Source organism: Manacus vitellinus, unplaced genomic scaffold (assembly GCF_001715985.3).
Source record: "Manacus vitellinus isolate BGI_N305 unplaced genomic scaffold, ASM171598v3 scaffold_24_pilon, whole genome shotgun sequence".
Taxonomy (NCBI): Eukaryota; Metazoa; Chordata; class Aves; order Passeriformes; family Pipridae; genus Manacus; species Manacus vitellinus.
In genome coordinates, this window is record NW_021939798.1 from 6,206,090 (window position 1) to 6,226,058 (window position 19,969).

Genomic DNA, 19,969 nt, shown 5'->3' on the forward strand with positions numbered 1-19,969 from the left:
AAGGAGTTAAGTGAAAGTCAGGGCTGTGTGTAGGGAGGGTGGCTGCCTAGAGGTCTAACAGATGTTGTGCCTGTCCTGGGAGTTAACTTAATTTTTATCTTAACTGGAGAGTCCAGTAGCAGCAGCAGCACACTGGCAGAAAATTAGTAGTCTGTCCTTCTATCTAAGGAGCAGAGGGATTTTTCCCTTTTGAGAAGTCATATCTCAGGTTCTTATGAGCTATGATGGTGAGCAGCTGTTAAAATCCACCTTTGGTTGGTGAGGCAATAACAGCTGCTAAGAAAACCTGGGGTTGATGGCAAAAAGATAGTTAACAATGGGGAATTAATTTGAAAGAAAAGGGTATGGATACAAACGGGTAAAAGGGTAATAGGAGAAAATCCGTGAAAACTCAAGAGATGAAAGCTACGAGTGGGAAATGAATCATAGGTGGTAAGGCTGTGGAAGAGCCTGGAAAAAACATATTGATACTTTCTAAAGCAGTATCACTTAGAGCTGCATTGCTCAGGAATGACTTTTGTGAATATGTTCTTAAAAACCTCCAGTTGTGGATGTTTCACAACATCCCTATGTAAAGAGAAAAGTGAATGAATTAATGTTTTAAGGGCTTCTTCAAAGTCTCTTCTGCATTGATAGTTTAGAGTGCCTTTGGACTGTCCAGGCACTGTCAGAGTGCCTTTGGACCATTCAGCTTTGGACTGTCCTTTCTTCATAAGAAAACATGCTTATAAAGTGAGATTGGGGGGTAAATCAAGCCTGTAGGTATCTGCCCAGTCTGCTGTTCACAAAGAAGATCCTGTATGAGGCAATCCCTCGGATCAACAGCCAAGAAGGGAGCAGTTCCCTCCCCTGGTTTATCGACCTGTGTAATGAAAGAAGGTTTACTGGGGCCCCGAATAAAGGAAGGAGCAAAAGCTTCATTCTTGGCTGGATTCATTTCACGTCTCTGTGGTCTAGGTGAGACTGCATGTGGAAGAAGGGTGGAGTGTGGGCACTCCCATATTTACATACTGTGGAAGGGCACTGGTGTTTGCCTGTGCAGAACGCATGACTGGGCTCTCCCGGAGCCTTCTGATCTCGCAGCAGCAGCAAAACCCCCATGTAACTGCCTGGTCCATGGGACCCAGGATCCAAAACCAGGCTGCAATAGTGGGCAGAGCCAAAGCTTTCCAAGCTGTTGGCTCACGATATGCTTTGCTTCCTCAGCAGCGTGTCTCCTGTTTTGCAGCCTTCTCCTCTGACATCAGGGAGCTGGACAAATAGATTTTAGTCAAGTCATTGGTAACATGAAACCGTGAGCTTAGAATGCACTGTGAGGTGTTCCTAAGGCTCTGGTGGGAAGAAGTGGTTGAGCAGAAGGCACTGTTCACTCACTGGTGAAGGTTTAGAGTTGGTACTGAAGTTAAATTTTTCTTAAAAGTAAGTTCTTATAATCTCCAGGCTTTTGTTAATTAAAAAAGGAGTGTTCCCATGTAAGCATTTAAAAAAAATTAAATCTATAAGGGATGTAACACTTGAATGCTTGTAGCACATGTGGAGCCCAGAACTTGGAAGTGGAACCAGGTCTGGACACAAATGGAATTGACTTAATTGATTTTTTTTTTAACTGCCAAAGAGAAACTCTGAAAGTGTAATAGTATTAAAAAAGAAAAATCACTTCAGAATTGCTTCAGTGATTAAAAAGGGCAGTAATACCAGAAGGAAGCAATTAGCTTATGCCACAGATGCATATTTGTAATCACACATGGGGAAATGGGCTTTAAGATTTTTACAAGATACATATTACATTACTCTGCACACCTTTAAATTGGTAGGGCCCATCCTTTTAATAACGAAGCAGATGTGCTTTATAGTAGAGAATGTACGAGTCCTCCCGAATTGCCCATAAAAGTGCTGTTTACTTAACAGGTGAAGGGAAATGGATTGTGAGTTTGACAGAGCAGGAAACTGGTCTGGGAGCCTTAACTGCTGGGGAAGCACCTTTTCTTTTTCCAGTCAGTTGGGAATCCTGCCAGCAACCCAGTGGAAGATAAGAAATTTTGTTCTCGTGAATGAGCCTGTTAGATTTTAATGCTAGCTATGCCTCTGCTTTGAAAGAGACAGGAAAGATCAAACACGAGGGACAAACTCCAGTCCTTTCTTTTCCCCCTTGTGGAAATGCAGGAGTACAACGGGTTGTTAACTTGAGCCTGATAAAAGCACATCTTGAGCTCGGAGAGAGGTCTGTCTCTGGCAGCCCATTTCTGATAGTGTTCAAGCTTGACTCAGCTGTCCAAGTGTCTCAGGTTGATGAAAAGCAAAGTTGCCTTAAAAAAAGCACTGTAACTAACACTCCACACAGCTGACTTTTCATCTTGGGCTTTCCCTGCCAGATTTCTACAAATCCCATTTTCCAGTTTGCTTTGCAACACTGTCTCTGCTGTGGGAGCAGAGAACTGGTGGCAGACTCATGAAGTCTCTCCTTGATTCTGCACTGCTAACTGCAAAGACCTTATGGGAAAATTTACCATTGTTCCAAAACTTGTGTGGAGCTGCCATCCTTGGCAGCAGGAACGGAATCTTGTTAGTTATTAATATTTTGAATAAGTCCGTCCTCAGGCTTTTCTTTTGCACAGTGGCTAACAAACAGGTGGTACAAAGGTGTGTGAATTGCCTCAAACTAATCCCTGGCCCTGCTGCATGGCCTGAACTAGAGCTCAATCAAGTGCTGCACGAATGGTCATTACATGCCAGAGTTGTGTTCATTTGGGGTGGAAAGGAGCATGTTGCTGTTACATATCTCCTGAGCTTGTGCAGTATGGCCTGGAAACCCTGGGCAGGGATGGAGGACCTGGTCTGCTGTCAGGTGCCAGGAAAAGAAGAGTCCCTGCCCCAAACACCTCCCTACCTTGACTAGTGGGATGCTTAATTGGCGTGTTGGCATGAAGCAAAAAGAGAACACAGTGAGGGAGACCAGCGGCTGCTTGTCCCTTTGTTCTCTGCTGATGGTTTGCAGCAACCTTAGAATTAGTTTCAGGACAGTCCTCTGGTGGGGACCTGTTGGGCAATTGTTGGAAATGGGCATTCCATGTAAGTTGTAAGGGCGGAGAGCTCTCAGCTGGGAGGAGGTGCAAACACTCGCCCTGTCTGAGGCTGTGAGGGATTGTGTCTGAAAAAGAAAGTGAAGGTGGTGCTGGCGTCAGGCTGAGGACAGTAACGAATGGGGGAGGCTGTGTCTTGGGAACTTTTCCTGTTTTTAGGACGTGGTCAGCCCCACTCTGTTTTCCTGTTTCCTGTGAGGTATCCTGTTTGCCTGCTCAGGGTTGTAATTCTCTGCTCAGTATCTGGCACGAGGCTTGCAAACCGTCCTCTTGTGACTCCTGCAGCTTGTGTATGGTGTGCTTCAAAGAACCTGAAACCCAACATTTACAACTATTAGGAAGTAAAGACTGGAGGTGTCGGGTAGGACTGGTTTCACCTTTGTTTGGCCAGCCTGCAGGTGGGAGGTCTATACACCTTGACCCAGGGAACTGAAGGCAAAAGTCTCCCTCCTTGCCCGCTCTGAGATGTCACATCACCGCAGCTCTGCCCACTGTGTGCTCAGCAACACTCTGGGCTACAGTCACCTCACCCACTGGTGTGGAGCTTGCTTTGGGCAGCAGGGCCCCTCTCTGCTGGTCAGCTCTGTACCTTCGGCAGTCTCTGTGGTGGGGTGTGTGGGGATCAGGAACTTCTTTTGCTCTCCAGATGTGCCAGTTGTGTTTCTGGAGTACAGTTGAGCTGCTGATCCCTCAATTCTTCTGGCAGTGATGAAATTCTAATTCTCATTGCACTGCTGGTGCAGAGCTGGTTGTCTGCGCTGTGCTGGAGGAACGTCAGGCTCTTTCTTACCTGTGCTGCAGCTCCCTCCCTGAAAGAGGACAGATCTGTGCTGATGGGGAGGATCCAAAGCTCAGTGTTGGTGAGGATTCAGCTCCTCGTGAGCTCTCTGGCTTAGGCACTGTCAAGGCTGAGGTGCTCTGGGATTTGTGACTGCAGCATGTGCTGTACCAACACTTGTACCTAAATCTTGACATTTCCAAATGAAGATATCCCTGGCTGGTGAACAAGACTGTTCTAGGTCTCTGTATTTCCCTTTGCTGTGAGCTGGATACAGGCTGTTGTATAAGCTCAGCGTGAGGAAATGGATATTTAGATCCCCAGAGATGCTGTGTGCAGAATACAATCAGCTTAAAAACAGCCAGTACTGTTCTATCACGGAGATGAATATTATGTGGATTGAGTAGCTTCATGATGCCAGACTGGTAATTAAAACGGGGGCAGCAGGGATCTGAGTGACTCAGTACTGAATCCGTGTCCCAGGATTGTACACGGGATACCATCTGTTGATGAGGAGCTGCCTTGCTGCAGCTATTAAAAATGAAAGAAACCGGTGTTTTAGCATAATCTGGTTGCCAAGATGGCAGCTGAGGCATTAGCAGGGCTGCACATCCAATGTTGCAGTTTGGGTAATCACCGCTGTGCTTCTCCACTCCCAGGGATTTCAGTCGGAGGCCCTGCTCTTCAGTCCGTGTTGCGTTGCCATCTGTAAAACAGCGGCTGTGCTCAACCTCTGAGGAGGCCTCAGGCTAGTGGGAGGTAAAGGGATCAGTGTCTGCTGGAGGGAAATGGTTTTCTGCTTCCCCTCTAGATGAGAGTGAAGCCATTACTTATGCATGATGCCCAATTAGCAGCAATTGCTGCTCGCTGTTGTTGGTGGGAGTGGCTGTGGTAGGCGGCCAGGACGTACATGTGGCAATTACACATGTGGTTGTGGTGTGTGGTTGGAAAAGAGGCGTAGGAAGTGTAAGATGTTTCATGCATTACATAGATCAGATTTCCAAATAATTGGCTCTCTTCGAACAGTGCACTTAGAGATGAGATGTGCAAAATAGCTTTCCTTCCATTAAGCATTTCATGCTCAGGTAACAAAGAGCACAGCTCCTTCACACGCTCAGGAAGCTGAAAGTCAGGCTGTGAACACTGTGCTGTTCCTACAGATTCCCTCTGAGGAGCTGTGACCTTGAACATTTCCAGTTGGAAAAAGTTGCTCTTTCTTTTGGGAAGAGGTTTAGTAGGATCTTGCTTTGGTGGCGTTTGGTGGTGATAAAATGAGCGTTTCAGCACTAGAACCAAGTTTAAGAAGATACCTAAAAACATGTAGGTTTTTTCTGATTTTGTTTTTCAAGAGTGGAGAGTCACTTGGGCTGGTTCATTGCATGGCTGGCAGGACCAAGACCAGCAATAAACAGTCTCTGCAGCACTGAAGCGTTAAGGCAGAGAGCTGCAGGGCAATAACCTGCTGTACCAGTCTGGGGGCAGCCAGCCCTGCTCACTTTTTGGGCTTTGGTGGTAGTGACACATCACCTGCCCGTGGGCTGGGGCTGTTGGTTCAGGAGGTGACAGCAAAGGGGGCAACGCAGAGCTTCTCAGTGTCAGAGCAGTGAATGAGCTGTTCTCTCCTAAGTGGTGTTGGAGCTGCATTTAGAAACAGCATAGAGCTGGGCAAGTTCTCTGCCTACTACAGCAGAGCTGGGAGTGGGCAGGAGTTGTTTAAATTAAGCACACATTCATATTTTTGTCCTTTTCCCATCTGACATGGTAGACCCGCCCACGGTGCTGATTATCGCCCTTAACGAGGTGCTGTTTGCTTTGGAGCTGGTGCTGGTTGCAGGCAGGAGGCTCCTCCTCACCCCAAACCAACGGCTGGGGGTGCTCAGGTGTGTTGCTCTTCTGACCTCCTAAGCGTGCCACCACACCTTGGCATGGCTGGGAAAGCTCCTGGAAAAGCTTCCATTTTCCTCTTCTGGCTGAAATTGTGGATCTGTCTCTCTCACACTGCTTGTCATAAACAGGGAGGTAGCTGGACCCTTGGGTGGTTTGGGCACTCCTAGCCGTGTTTGGGCAATGCCTGTCTCTTGGCAAATATTAGTAGTTACTTGGGAAAAACTGTGTTCAGTTTTAGTCTGGCTGAAAAGTTAAGTCTTTCCTGATCCTTCAGAGCTCCCAGGCTTTGGGTGCCTGAGGTGTTGTGTAATGGAGATGTCTCGTTTAACAAACAGTGCTGGTGTTTTCACTTTTGGGAAGAGGCAGGTCATCACCACGCTGCTTCTTCAGGAAGGCAGAGCTGACCATGTGTGGCTGAGCCTCTGCTTCACCTTGAATGGCCAGCGCTGCCTTCTGGCTCTGCAAAGCCATAAAGGGCAAAGCAAGGTCCAGCCTGCTTTGTTCAGCTGCTTATAACCTGACACCCAGGTTGTTGTCAGCATTTTGATTTTTAAATAGTTGCCACACTGTCAGGAAGAAATAATGCTGTGACTCTGCAGCCAGCTGTACAGAGCTGTCTGGCAAACTCTCTGTCCCTATGGACAGCATCCTGAGCAGTGGGGTTTCAGAGCGGCCAAAAGTGGAAATTATCTGTACCTGCAGAAAAAGTAATGGGAAGAAGTGTGTTCCCAGGGTTGGAGGGGTGAGCTTCTCAAACCACAGGTCTGAAATGGATTGCTTGCTTTGGTCCCCTCCTTCCATCTTCCTCTTTGGATTGCTCACTTAGTGCTTTTTAAGAACAAAGCCTTGGCAGCGACTGGCTGCAGCGAGTCCAGTTCCCTAAAAATAGTTGATGCAGAAGGATCAATTGCATTGTCTCTGTAAGTGCTTTGAGGTGGGTCTGTCAGTTCCTTGGGTCTGTTTGTGCCCTAATGTTCCTGATTGCTTCCTTGAGACTTGGGTTACAGTACAAGTAATTCCAGTACACACTCAGAGCATCCTTGGCTTGCTCTGAAGGTGACAGAGTGCACGAGAACAGCCTGGCCCATGTGCAGTGGTGAAGATCTTGGAATACTTGCATCAGTTGCAGACAAACAGGCAGCCTTGCGTGTGTTGTGGCTCCATGAAAGACCTGGGGATTCCCCGTCTGATGCAGTTGGGCACATGAATGTTTTGCTGCTCAACCCCTGTGTTTGGACCTTGTGGAGTGGTAGTTCTGCATCTGTAACCACGTTTGTGTCTCTGCAGCCCGTGGAGGCCACAGATGATGCCTTTTGGGACCAGTTCTGGGCAGACACAGCCACTTCAGTGCAGGATGTCTTTGCCCTTGTACCAGCTGCAGAGATCCGAGCGGTGAGAGAAGAGTCGCCTTCCAACTTGGCAACTTTGTGCTATAAGGTAAGGTCGGTGCTGTCTTACTCCTTGGTGCTGTGCTAGCAGGGAGGTGTCCCTGGATCAATAGCAGTGTGGCTCCCAAGGGGAGACAGGTGCCATCTTATTTCCTTGTACCACACAATGTGCTTGTTTGTCCCTGTCTCCTCCTAAGACTAACTCTCTGCCCTTCCTCTCGTGGAAGACACAGACCACAGCTGGTGTTTGATCACTTTGGAGCCTTTTTCCTCTTGTTCCCTTCCTGTATTTCACCCTGTCCTCTTGGGTCTTGCCTGTATAAACTGCTTGCTGCTCAGGGGACTTTGTACCTAGGCTGCATATTTGTGGTGAGGCTGATACATCCGATTCCTTGTCTGCATCAAATTGCATCTCACCATGCACCAGTCTGGCTTCAAGCTGATAAATCCCAGAGGGATGTGGAGACTGTCACTGCACAAGTTCGAGGGAGATCTTAAGACCTTTTGTCCTTCTCCTGTGATAATGGAACATTCCTAATGCTGCTTCTGATGTTGCTGCATCCTTGTGTGGAGCGCATGGGACATTGAGTCACATTTCCTACCCTGCCAGGTTTGGCAAATTGTCAAGCTGGTGAGCAACAGCCTGAGACTTATTCTGTCTGGAAAAGTGCAGGTGTTAATAATGCTCCTGATTTAAGCCATGCAAAGAGTAGGCTTGAATTTGTATTTGAAAAGCACTTGGAATGGCATTTTTCCAGTTTTAAATGGTTGTTGCCATCCTGTTTTTCTTTCCTGTACAAAGTGTGAATGAGACCTACTGAATCATAGTGAAGATACCTCTGACTGTGAATTGCACCTCGGACAAATGCATGTAGTGGATAATTGAGAAAAAATACAAGCACGAGGGAAAATGGAATGATTTTTCCCTAGTATTGTCTTCTGGCAATCTGCAGTTTGGGACTTGAGAAGGGTTTAGGAGACCTGTAGTGACTACGTAACCCCTTTGACTCTGTTTCTTCTTTCTCCCCAAACCAAGACTAAAACATGTGCTCTTCTCCCTGTTGAAAACAGATGTGTTGTGTTGGGAGACTTTGTGACTGCAGGACTGTTTCTCCATGAGCCCTAGATCTTGGGGTATCAGTGTCACAGGAGCCTGCAGCCTCCAGAAGTGCCTTTGCCAGGCTGAGGGCCCTGACCTGTGCTGAGTGCTGTGTTCGTGGGGAGCACGACAGTGTGGCTGAGCTGTCGCTTACAGTCGTGGCTGGAGACTCAGGCTGTACAGTCATAAATATGCCTGAAGAAATCGTTCAGCTCAGTCAGAGTAGTGTGTGACAGCCTGGGACAAACAGCACTTAAACACCCATTAATGCAGTGACGCAGGCTGGCAGAGTCAGTGACCCAGGCAGTCTGCCATGAAAATAAGCAGGGGCACATGACCTCATGAATTAAAAAGCAGCAAGGTGAATCCTTGCTAAATGTTTTGGGTTTCATTTCCTTCTATTTCCCCTTGGGATGAGGGAGTAAGAGCGAGTGGGTGCAGCTGTTGGGGGAAGGAGGCTGCCTTTTTCTGTCTGTGGGTAAAACCTCCTGCCACTACCTCCTGGGGCTGTGGTTGCTGCCTGGTGAGACCTGCATCTATTCTGAAAATCCCAGTGACTCTCCACTGGCAGTTTCAACAGCGATTGGATGGGCTGCAGTCTCAGCCCAGAAGCTCTTTGCAGAACAGCAGTCCTGTTCACAGGGACAGTGGGGAAACCCCCCTCTGTTGCAGGACTTTGACAGACTGGGGGCTGTATCCCTTCACTTAACAGTTACAGGCAGCTTAGCTCCCACCTCCAGAGTCAGGAGAAGTCCCTGCTGTAATCACACCAGCACAGACAGATCTGTCAGACTGTGTTCCTGTGTGATCATCCCCTGCCAGCACCTCACACTGTGCAGCACAGTGCTGCTGCCTTGGTCCTGCTGCATCTCGGGTGCTGTGGCTGATTAATCTGATCTGCCCTTTTCAGTGTGTGGTGTTAGGGAGCAGTGCTGGAAGGAGCCTTCTGGTGCTCTGGCTGTGTCACGTGGCACCACACGTGTGCTGCATGGATTAGCCCTGGCATTTGAGGTCTCTTGCAGTGGAACAGTAGAAATTCAAGGAAGGTCTTTTTAAGATCATTAACCCTATTTCTGCAGTTTCAAACAGCAACACTGCCTGTACCATTAGACTGAGAGAAAATGGACTCCTAGTAACGGCTTATAACTCTATGTGAGGGTGTCACCAGCAGGACAGACCTGCCCAGCTCTTGCTACTTTGTGCCCAGGTTAATAATACCTGCCTTGGTTTTGTTTCCTTCAGGCTGTGGAGAAGCTGGTGCAGGGAGCAGAGAGCGGCTGCCACACGGAGAAGGAGAGACAAATCGTTTTGAACTGCTGCCGACTCCTCACCCGTATCCTGCCTTACATCTTTGAGGACCCAGACTGGAGAGGCTTCTTCTGGTCAACTGTCCCTGGGGCTGGCCGAGGAGGGGTCTGTTACTTGGCACTTATTCTTTCTGGAGGATGATGGGGAGGCTGCAGTGAGGAGACACTTATGTACATTTGGGGGCAACTTTATTGCAGTTATTTCTATTTGGTCAGAAATTAGGTGTCATCTTCTAAATTCTTTCCCTTCCTTTGATTCTTGCTGTTCTTCCTCTCACCCTCAGCTGCTTTGTTCAGCACAGGTTGCTGCATCATCTAAATGTTTCACTTGGGTGTGTAGCTGTTGGAGAGTGCTGGTATGTGAGTGAAGTCCTCTCCAGTATAACTGGAGGTGTGAATTGAAATGAACATGAGAGCTGTACTAAAAGCTGTGTGACTTTCCTAGACTGAAATGACCTTGTTCCATTACCCGAAGTTGATTTAAGATTCAAGTCAAACTGTAGCAGGGTGTTGTTTCCACTGGTTTTACAATGTCACATTTAAAGCAAACAGTGCCAGAAAAGCTCTGGGCATCATGACTCAATACCCTGCTTATGAGCTGAGTAATAAATTTTAACCAGGGGCCTAGCCTGAGAGATGAAGCCCACAACTGAGCAAGAGTGGTTAAAGAATTAGGTATTCAAAACTACCCCAACATTCCAGGTGAGGCCACCCCAGTGCAGAGCAGAGCCAGACAATCCCCTCCCTGACCCGGCCGACGATGCTGGGCCTGATGCCCCCCAGGACACTGTTGGCCCTCTTGGCTGCCAGGGCACTGCTGACTCATGGCCAGCTGGCCATCGACCAGGACCCCCAGGTCCCTTTCCCAGCACTGCTTTCTAGCATCTCATTCCCCAATCTGTCCATACATCCAGGGTTGCCCCATCTCAGGGCCAGAATCTGGCACTTTCCCTTGTTGAACTTCATGTGGTTTTCCAGTCCTCCAATTTGTTGAGGTCTCTCTGCAGGACCTCCCTGCCTTCAAGGGATTCAACAGCTCCTCCCAGTTTTGTTTCATCTGCAGACTTGCTTAGTATGCCTTCCAAGTCCTGCATCCAAGTCATTTATGAAGCCATTGAAGAGCACAGGGCCCAAGATGGAGCCCTGTGGAAGCCCACTAGTGACAGGTCACCAGTCTGATGTTACCCCATTCATTACTATCCTCTGTGCTTGACCTGTGAGCCAGTTGCTCACCCACCACATGATGTGTTTATCCAACTGTATTCTGGACATTTTGTCCAGAAGGATTCTGGTTGGTACAGTACAAACTTGCCCCTTGTGCTGCGTCTGCCTGTCACCTCTAATCTGCTTCACCTGAGGCCACTTCAAGGGGAAGTTCTGGGTGGTGGAAAGGGAAGTCTTTGCTAGTCCTGCTCTGTGATCTGGTTGATTGGGAGGGTGGTGGTTGCCCATCCTTTCATCTCTGCAGGGGCCAGGGAGTGCTGGAGAGGCTTAACAATGGAGCAGCTCGTTTTGGGAAGCAACATGCAGGGTGCCTGGTGCTTTGAGCCAGCCCGGCTGCTGTTACTCCTATGTTTCTGCTTTGTTCAGCCCCTAGAAAAGAGAGTTTCTCAGCCTCAGAGTGCTGGGGTCACCCCAAGGCAATCCAACCCAGTGCATGTGTGCTGGACTGGGGAACCCTCCTGCTTGTTGTGCCTCCTGAGTGTGGGTGGAGCTGTTTTGGTTCAGTGTGCTTGGTGTGCTCCATCATTTAACCATATGCAGCTGTAGGGCTGGGATAACAAATACAGCCCTGGGATGTTAGGGAAGCTGAGGTCGTGTCTAATCTAGAGACAACAACTTTGCTGATTGAAGGCTGATTTCTCTCAGGGAACTGAAGATGATGGTATGGACCATTAGTAAATATGTCTGTGATTATCCTTCACCTGCTTCACGATGCAGTGATGGATGGCAGAGCTCCCAGAGCATGGATCCACTCTCTTAAGGGAGTCTGTATTGGGTTCAGATCTCCTGGTTTGCTATGTGTCACCCATTTTGGATGTGGTGGTACCCAGAGCCTGCTGGGATTTTTTCTGGCAGTTGGGGTGATCTCAGCAAAGATCGTTCTTGGAAAAGAAATCCCCTTGCACCCTAATGCTTGTCATTTCACCTCTGACCATGAGCCCAAGCAAAACCATCTTTGCTGGCTCTATCCACCCTCTCTGTGCCTCTCCTTGCATCCGGGATCTGTTTGCGGGATCCTTCCTGCTGTCACCGTCACAGCCACACAGACCATTATCTCTGGGAGCTGCCTGCTGTGATTGAAGAGCCGTGTGTTGTGCACAGGCTGACAGAGGCCTGGCTGAGGTAGATAAGCTCCTGCCATTCCTGCTCCCTGCCTTTCCCTCAAGCACCAGTGTGTGGTGGGGAAGGCCTCCCATCCAGGATGTTCTTTGACAGGCAGGATCTGGCAAGGTTTCCCGTGGCAACAGCTGCAGAGGAGTAGCCATGCATGGTTTGAGTGATTGCTTTGAACGCTGGAGATGGCAAATCCTCTCTGCTGTTGTGCCTTCTCTGCCGTGGCGGGCTGAGGTGGCCCTTGTGTGATGCACGGAGCCTCTGCTGGTTCTGTCACCTCCAGTTCTGGGGAGCCCATGTGGGACTTTGAGAGGTTTTACACCTTATTACTGCTGGTTGGCTTCTTCCTTTTGATGGCTCTGTGCATCATCTGAATCACCCTCCTTTGTGACTGTAAAATCCTTCTCTCTGTAAATGCTTCCCTTTCCGTTTGTCTTCAGTAAATCAACCATCTCCACGTGGCAGGGTCCATCCAATGCTACTCTTCTGTTACGTCTCCAGGCCTTTGTCTGCTCAGTTTGCTGTCATTAAAGAGCTTGTTCCTGTTTAGTCACCACCATCCAGGGGAACATTTCTTTCCTGTGCTGACTGGGTTTTTGTGTTTCTCCTTCCTGTTCCTTTGCAATGTCTGGCGTCCCTGTGTGTTTTTGGGGAGTGTATGTTCTCTTGCTGTGTGATACTGGTGTTACTGTGTGCTCTTTGCTATCCCTGGGCTGACAATGCTGTTCTGTTTCTCACCTCAGGGAGATGAAGATGATGAAAATGCTCGGCCACTGGCTGAGTCATTGCTCCTTGCTGTCACTGATCTGCTCTTCTGCCCCGACTTCACTGTGCAGAGCCACCGGAGGAGCACGGTGGTGAGTTAAACCATGAGATTATCTGCATAGGGGCAGATGAGCTGCATGGTGGGGGGTATCCTGGAAAACTCCAGCAGCTTCCTGCAAACCTGCAGGCAGGAAAATATGGAGTTGCCAAGATTGAACCCACAGTGTCTAATATTGATCAGCATATTGCGTTCACTGTGTGGTGTTTGTGCCTTATAAAACAGGTGTTCTGAGACAGCTGGATGAGTCCCAAATGGAGTGGCTGGCAATTACCCCCACAATACAGCTCACCCATCAGGAAAAGGTGGTTGTGCTGGAAAACAATTGCTCTTCTGTTGTTGCCAGCAGAGCAGAGACCTTTAGCACCTTGTTCCTTTCTTTGGCAGTTTGGTGCAGCCTGGGGCAGGAAGCATCTGTTTGCCTGAATGAGTAGATGGTCTTTGTTGTGTCTTTCCACCTCCTCTCCTTCTTTATATCATGGCAACAAAGACAAACCTGTTCTGATCCGTATGGTCTATGCTTCAGAGGAGTTGCCTGAAGCAGGGATCTCCTACCAGGTGTGCTAAGAACAGGTTATGGTGCATCTACCTCCCTCCCTCCCTCCCATCAGTGATTCTGGTGGTTTTTGTAGATCTGGTTTATAAGCAAAAGTGGGCATCGCTGCTTTTGGTGTAGCTCTGATGTAAACTAAAAATGAGCATGCTAAACCCCTGTGTATTTGATGGCTGCAAAATTCCCTGACAAACCTGAGGTACTAAATTGATTGCTTGAGGTTTCTGAGTAGTACAAAGAGTGTTGAAATCTGTCACCTGAGGGTGAAGGGGCAAGGCTGGATCAGAGCTACCCCTGTGCTTAAGAGTAAGTTGGAGTGGGGCTGAAACAGATGGACTTGCTGTCTACTGTTGTCACTTGGGATGGATTGCACGAGTCGGGGTGACAATGTTTATTCCTGGGAGAGCCTCCCCCCACCACCTGCACCTGTGATTTTCACTTGGCAGCAGCCAGACTGGTTTTTCAGTGCTCTGGGCAAGTAGAATGAGACACTGAGATTGTGAATGATTTATGTTCCTTGCTGTTGGCTGTCTGTCTGCTGCCTGCAGCCTCTGTAGCCTTTGCCAAACTGGCTTCCCTCCCTGGGCCTGGTCTGACTTCAGGTTAGGAGAGAGATGGTACCACCACCTCATGTTCATGGCAGAGCATGTGACCCCAGAGATACAGGTCATGGTGGATATTTGCTGAAGCAGCATTTGAGTAAAGAGGAGGAGTAAGAACTGTGAGGGAATGGGCAAAGGAGAACTGAGACTCACCCATGTTGTTTTGCTCTTTGTCCTCCCACTGAAGTCAGCCCTTATGGCTAGAAATGGATGCTCCCTCCATCATGCACAGTGCCTGCATCTCTCTTACCCCTTACTCACCAAGGCTGAGCTCTTTGAAGACATCAGCACCTGCTTTTTTTAGGCATGGGAAGATGCTGCACAGACCCAACTGTCTGGATGCTTCTCTGCTAGTTTCTTTGGTAGAGAGAGTGGCTGAACTGCCTTGGATACCACTAATGCTGCCAACTCTGGCTCTTGCCTTCTGTGGTCCAACCTCTTATTTCTCCCACAGGACACAGCAGAAGATATCCACTCCATTGACAGCTGTGAGTACATCTGGGAGGCAGGAGTGGGCTTTGCCCACTCTCCACAGCCTAACTACATCCATGACTTGAATAGGTAAGAGCTATCAAAGGCAGAATGGAAAGAAACTGGCTCAGGAGGGGGAGATCTGGGGGAGATGAGCTCTTAGCTTCTGCGGGTATCTGTGATTCCCAAGGGACTTTCTGCTTGCTCCTTTCTGAGCTAACAGGACTGGCAACATAGAAAAAACCTCAGCTGACCTTTTAAATAGCTTTTTGTATTATGATATGGGAGTCAGAGTGTCTGCAACAGGAATTAGATAAACGTTGCTGTTCTGGAAATGCCTGGGAGCTCTGTACTGGATTTCTCTTTTTGTAAGCAGCAGTTCTGCCGAGCTTTGTGCCAGTGAAAGCTGTATTGCTTAGGAAATGAAATGGGCTTAGGTCTCTCTGGGGAGGATTTTCTAGATAGGACTGAGCCTTCCTTATGTGTTGTTGTGGTAAGTGATTGTGCCTCCTGCTCCACACCTTGACAACTTCTTCCTTCCTCTCAGGACAGAGCTGCTGAAGCTGCTGCTGACCTGTTTCTCCGAGGCCATGTACCTGCCTCCCTCCTCAGACAGCAGCAACACCAACCCCTGGGTACAGTTTTTCTGCTCTACGGAAAACAGGTGAGGGTGAAGGGTGGGGCCCGGGTGCCAGGGGGAGAAAAACCTTTAGATCTCCTTCACGGAGTGTATTGGTAATGGGGGACCATAGGACTTGCTACCTCCAACATCCAGGGGCTGTAGCCTGCTGTAGACTGCATTCCTTTGGGATGGTGGCGTGGCACTGCAGCCGGTGGTTGTGTTGGATGAATGCCGCCCTCTAGTGACATTGTCTCCTCTGGGACTTCCAACTCCTCAGGTGACACTCACCCTGGGAAGCACAGACCCAGCTGAAGGCAGACAGTTTTGTCTTTCCAGGGCCTAGAGAGCTTTGAGGTCCTTTCCCCTTTTCACACTGCTGCACAGGATTCCTCTGGGAGGCCGCATGGCCTTTTTCATCTCCCCTTCCCTCTCAGCTGTAGTCCAGGAGACCAGCTTGGCTCTTGTCTCTGGGCTGCTCAGTCATGGGTCACTGTCCCAGGTTAAAGAAGATGATGGTATTTTATCATGACTTCGGGGGGAGAGGGATGCCTGTCCCTCCCTAAAGGCAGCACCTTTATTTTCCTGCTTCTGCCTTCTGAAAGTGTTTTCTCCTCCTCAGACATGCACTCCCACTCTTCACCTCTCTCCTGAACATTGTCTGTGCCTACGACCCGGTGGGTTACGGGATTCCCTACAACCACCTGCTCTTCTCTGACTACCGCGAGCCTCTGGTGGAGGAGGCGGCCCAGGTGCTGATTGTCACTTTGGACTATGACAGCTCCACCAGTTCAAGTCCCACCGTGGATGGCACGACCACTGGCACAGCCATGGATGATGTGGATGTGAGTGACACTGGGGTCTGTATTTGCTGCTCTCCTGAACTCCCTGGGGTCCTCCCGCACCAACTTGTATTGAATGCTGAGCTGTGGGGCCCAGCACTGCTCCTCCCCCTGCAGTCTGCTCTCTCTAATCTGGTCCTACTTCAGTCCTGTAGGCCACTAAACACCTGTACATGACCAAAACACTGGATTTTGGTCACTGCCTTGAATAGGGAGCATGTAAGTGAAAAGCCCCTGACTTTACTATTCCCTGCGCTCTGTCTCCTTGCATTTAAAACTGGATCAGTCAGAGGAAAGCTGAAGTGAGGGACATTAGTGGTCACACTGACTTCCTGAATAAACTTTGTTGCCAGTAAGCATTTCCCTCCTTTTCTTTGAACACAGCCTCCTGGACCAGACAATCTGTTTGTGAATTACCTCTCAAGGATACACCGAGAGGAGGTAACGTGCTCCCATCCTGCGCTGTTTCCTGTCTGATTTCATGCTGATTGCATTATCCCTGGGCCCACCACAGTCTCTTTCCTGGTCTGTTGGCAGGATTTCCAGTTCATCCTGAAAGGAGTGGCTCGCTTGTTATCAAACCCGCTGGTCCAGACCTACCTGCCAAACTCTGCCAAGAAGATCCAATTCCATCAGGAACTCCTCGTCCTCTTCTGGAAACTCTGTGACTTCAACAAGGTGTGGATCTGCTTGTTGCTGGGTTTTGCCCCACCTTGTCTGGTGTGGCTCTGGCTGGACCGAGCCCCGGTGAAGGGCTGTGGTGGGTAGTTAGCAGTGGCTCTGGGGTACTGTGGTCAGCAGCACTGCTCCCTGCTGCAGGGGCTGGGGGTCTGGATGTGGGGACAGCCTATGAGGGGGGCTGCAGCTCCTGAAAGTCTGTGCTTGAGAAATTATTATAATAATCCTACAAATAACACTGGAGTTGAAGAGCTGGTGCATACACCAGGATTTTTTATGTTCTTGAGAGACTAATTAGCTCAAGAGTACCTCTCCTGAGTCCTGCAGATGATGCAGGAAACCAAATATGCTTGTGATTGTCTGAAATCCTCCCTTTTCTTCCAGAAATTCCTATTCTTTGTGCTGAAGAGTAGCGACGTTCTGGACATTCTTGTCCCAATCTTGTACTTTCTCAATGATGCCAGAGCAGACCAGTGTAAGTTGGTTGTTTTCAATATTTGGTATGGTTTGTGCTTGACAGTGGAGCTAGAATGTTTTTAAGATATTTCCTCTCTACCACTTACATGTGACAGCATCTCAAGTGTATGTTCCTGACCTTCTAAGACATGGAGTAGAGTGGTTCAGTTAGTTGGGTTTTAATGTTTCTAACAGACTAGAAGCAGGACATGATCTGTCCCATAATATAGGGAAGGGAGATTCTTCCTTAGCATGTGTTAACTCGTATTGAGTCCTCATGTTGAAAACTGTGTCCCTGCTCCCATGAGGAGGGAGAAATGAGCAATCCTCTCTTGCCTTGGGAATAAATCAGGTATAACTCTTGTCACTCTGTAGTGGAGAGAAGTCAGATCTTCCCTACTATGATGAGAGGTTTATATCAAGAATATAATGAAGAAAAACATGATCTGTCCAAGGTTTAACACTGTAGTGGCCCCATAAATGTGCTTGGGAAGGACACTGGCACTGACAACAGAGGGAGTTCTGTGGGATGTCCCTTATCAGGATAGTTTAGTCTGTGCACTATTTTTCAGTCCCATAATGTTTCTCCTCCCTCCTCACTGCCCCTCTGTCTCAGGATTCCCCTGGCCTCACTGTGACACGTGGAGTTTTTCTGGTTTTTTTTCCCCTGCAGCACGAGTGGGCTTGATGCACATTGGGGTCTTTATCCTGCTGCTTCTCAGTGGGGAGCGTAACTTTGGGGTTCGCCTGAACAAGCCGTATTCTGTCCGAGTGCCTATGGATATCCCTGTCTTCACAGGGACACATGCAGATCTGCTCATCATAGTGAGTATAGCTCCAGCAGTTCTCCTCTGACCCTCCCAGCTCCTGCTTCATACCTTCCCAAACAATTGTCCTCCTTCAGTGTACTCACCCTCCCTAGACTGGAAGCCCCCTGAGTAGCCAGAAAGTGTGTGGGATGCATCTAAGCACTGGCGGGATCTTTGCACACTGTTAACCTGAAGTGATGTGTCTGGCAGGTGGTTGGTTGGAATTCCAAGAGGTGCAATTCCATCTGCATGAGATGATCCCAAAGAACAGGATTCCTGATGGTGCTGGGCTGGTGTCCAGAGGACTCTGGGACTGGCATGAGTGGGATGGGAGCATGGCCTGTACCAGACTTGACTGTAGATGGGGAAGGCAGGAGATCTGGCTCTGTGCCAGGTAACCAGGGTTGTGTGGAGCACATCTGTCAGTGGGAACAACAGTGATACCAAGCTCAGCCCTCCAGCTTTGTGTTGCTGCAAGGTTTCATTCGCCTTTCAGTCTGCCCACAGCACTGCCTACAAAAGCTGTATGCTTTGCAGTACCAGCCTTGGGTGGTTCCCTCCTGTCATGTTAGTGCTTGTTTGCCAGAAAAGAGTTATCTCAACAGCTTCTCATAAACCTCCAAAAGGAGATTCCCATTAGAAGGAGTAGGAAGAAACCTGTCCACCACAACTGCACTTGACACTATGTGTTTTGCTATTACATTCCATTAATCTCAGACATGCCAGCTAGAGTTGGAAAGGCCAAGACTGGGAATGTCTGAACTGGTTACAAGGCAGTTGAATCTTTCCATGTCTGAGGGTGTAGTTAAAAATAGTACAAACATTTGAGTTAGAAGTTCACGCTAAAATCAACTGTAAAATGATTAATTCTGTAACATTTCAAACAGCTCTCATAAGGGTTCAAAGTCAAAATCCATTGGAAGTAAAGATGTCTCTTACTTCCTGGTGGTTTAGTTTTGTCCCAGGCTGCCTGAACATTGTGGAACAGCTCACAGTCAGTTTCTGTTTGTGGTGTTGTGGGGCCCTAATCATGTTCCCAAAGGATTCCTTGCAAATGAAAGCTTGTACTCGTGGAGTGCGAGTCTGCAGCGAGAGCAGCCTTCCCCACCTGTGTAATTGTGGAGCGTGCAGGGCCCTGCCTAGGAAGGAATGGTGTCAGGAAGCGATTAGTGTGGGGGTGGCACTGGTTTTGGTTGAGAGGGTGCTTTCAGTAAGGTACAACCTTGCTCAAGAACTCCTTCCTTCCACAGGTCTTTCACAAGATCATCACGAGCGGGCACCAGCGGCTGCAGCCTCTCTTCGACTGCCTGCTCACCATTGTAGTGAACGGTGAGCACTGTGGGGTGAGACCACAGCCTGCAGCAGGGACAGGGATGGCTGCTCTCACTCCCCTCTCTCTGCACCCCTGCCTGTGTCCCCTAACACTGACCAGTGCCCACTGCTGGAAGCTCATCCTTTCCAGTCTGTGCTGGAGGTGCCAGATGCAGATCCGGCCTGCTGCAGGGTCAGATGGGGCAGAGGCGGGGACAGCAGAGTCCTGGAGCCCATTTGGGGTGGCAGAAAGACATTTACCAGTACTCCTGGTGCGTTTGGCAGTGCTGTTCCTTTCCAGCAGGGAGTGCCACCTCCCCACGGTGGCAGTGGCTTCCCTTGGGCTGAGTGTCCAAGTGGCTTCAGTTGAGAAGCTTTTCAGGAGGCACAGCAGAGATGCCATTGCTAATGTAAAACTAAGCAAGACCCTCTAAAAGCAGCAGTGCCTCCCTTTACTAGGCAATATCTCCGTTTCCCTTCTTTGTATTTGGAAATGCTTCTGTGGAACCCTGTTGGGCTCAGCTTTCTCAGAGGCTTTCTCAGAAGTGCAGGGTAGGAAGATGATAAAACCAACATATTTAGTGGTATATCTTTGAGAATAAATACACCTTGGTTCTTTCTCCAGTTTTCATTTGTTTGCCTTCCACAGTGTCTCCATACCTGAAGTCTCTCTCCATGGTGGCTGCTAACAAGTTACTGCATCTCCTGGAGGCTTTTTCCACCACCTGGTTCCTGTTCTCTGCTGTCCAGAACCACCACCTCGTTTTCTTCTTGCTGGAAGTTTTCAACAACATCATTCAGTACCAGTTTGATGGTAAGAAAGTGACTGCTGTGTTTAGTAGGTTTGCACCAGTTTAGTCCAAGAGAACATGAGATGGAAGTTCAGAGAAAGTCCAAACAGATGAGGTGAGAAATGTAGAAATCAGCTA

General features: G+C 48.8%; 1 protein-coding gene across 1 annotated transcript in view; it reads left to right on the top strand.

Moving 5' to 3' along the window:
* The window catches only part of HID1 (HID1 domain containing), a 30,614-nt gene that overhangs the window by 3,496 nt on the left and 7,149 nt on the right, over positions 1 to 19,969 (top strand). Inside the window, exons 3-14 of the mRNA XM_029960078.1 lie at positions 7,033 to 7,182; positions 9,475 to 9,645; positions 12,620 to 12,733; positions 14,309 to 14,415; positions 14,873 to 14,989; positions 15,567 to 15,789; positions 16,171 to 16,227; positions 16,324 to 16,464; positions 16,849 to 16,939; positions 17,594 to 17,745; positions 18,980 to 19,058; positions 19,690 to 19,862. Of these exons, the coding sequence (XP_029815938.1) occupies positions 7,033 to 7,182; positions 9,475 to 9,645; positions 12,620 to 12,733; positions 14,309 to 14,415; positions 14,873 to 14,989; positions 15,567 to 15,789; positions 16,171 to 16,227; positions 16,324 to 16,464; positions 16,849 to 16,939; positions 17,594 to 17,745; positions 18,980 to 19,058; positions 19,690 to 19,862 (1,575 nt within the window). The remainder of the gene's footprint in view (positions 1 to 7,032; positions 7,183 to 9,474; positions 9,646 to 12,619; positions 12,734 to 14,308; positions 14,416 to 14,872; positions 14,990 to 15,566; positions 15,790 to 16,170; positions 16,228 to 16,323; positions 16,465 to 16,848; positions 16,940 to 17,593; positions 17,746 to 18,979; positions 19,059 to 19,689; positions 19,863 to 19,969) is intronic.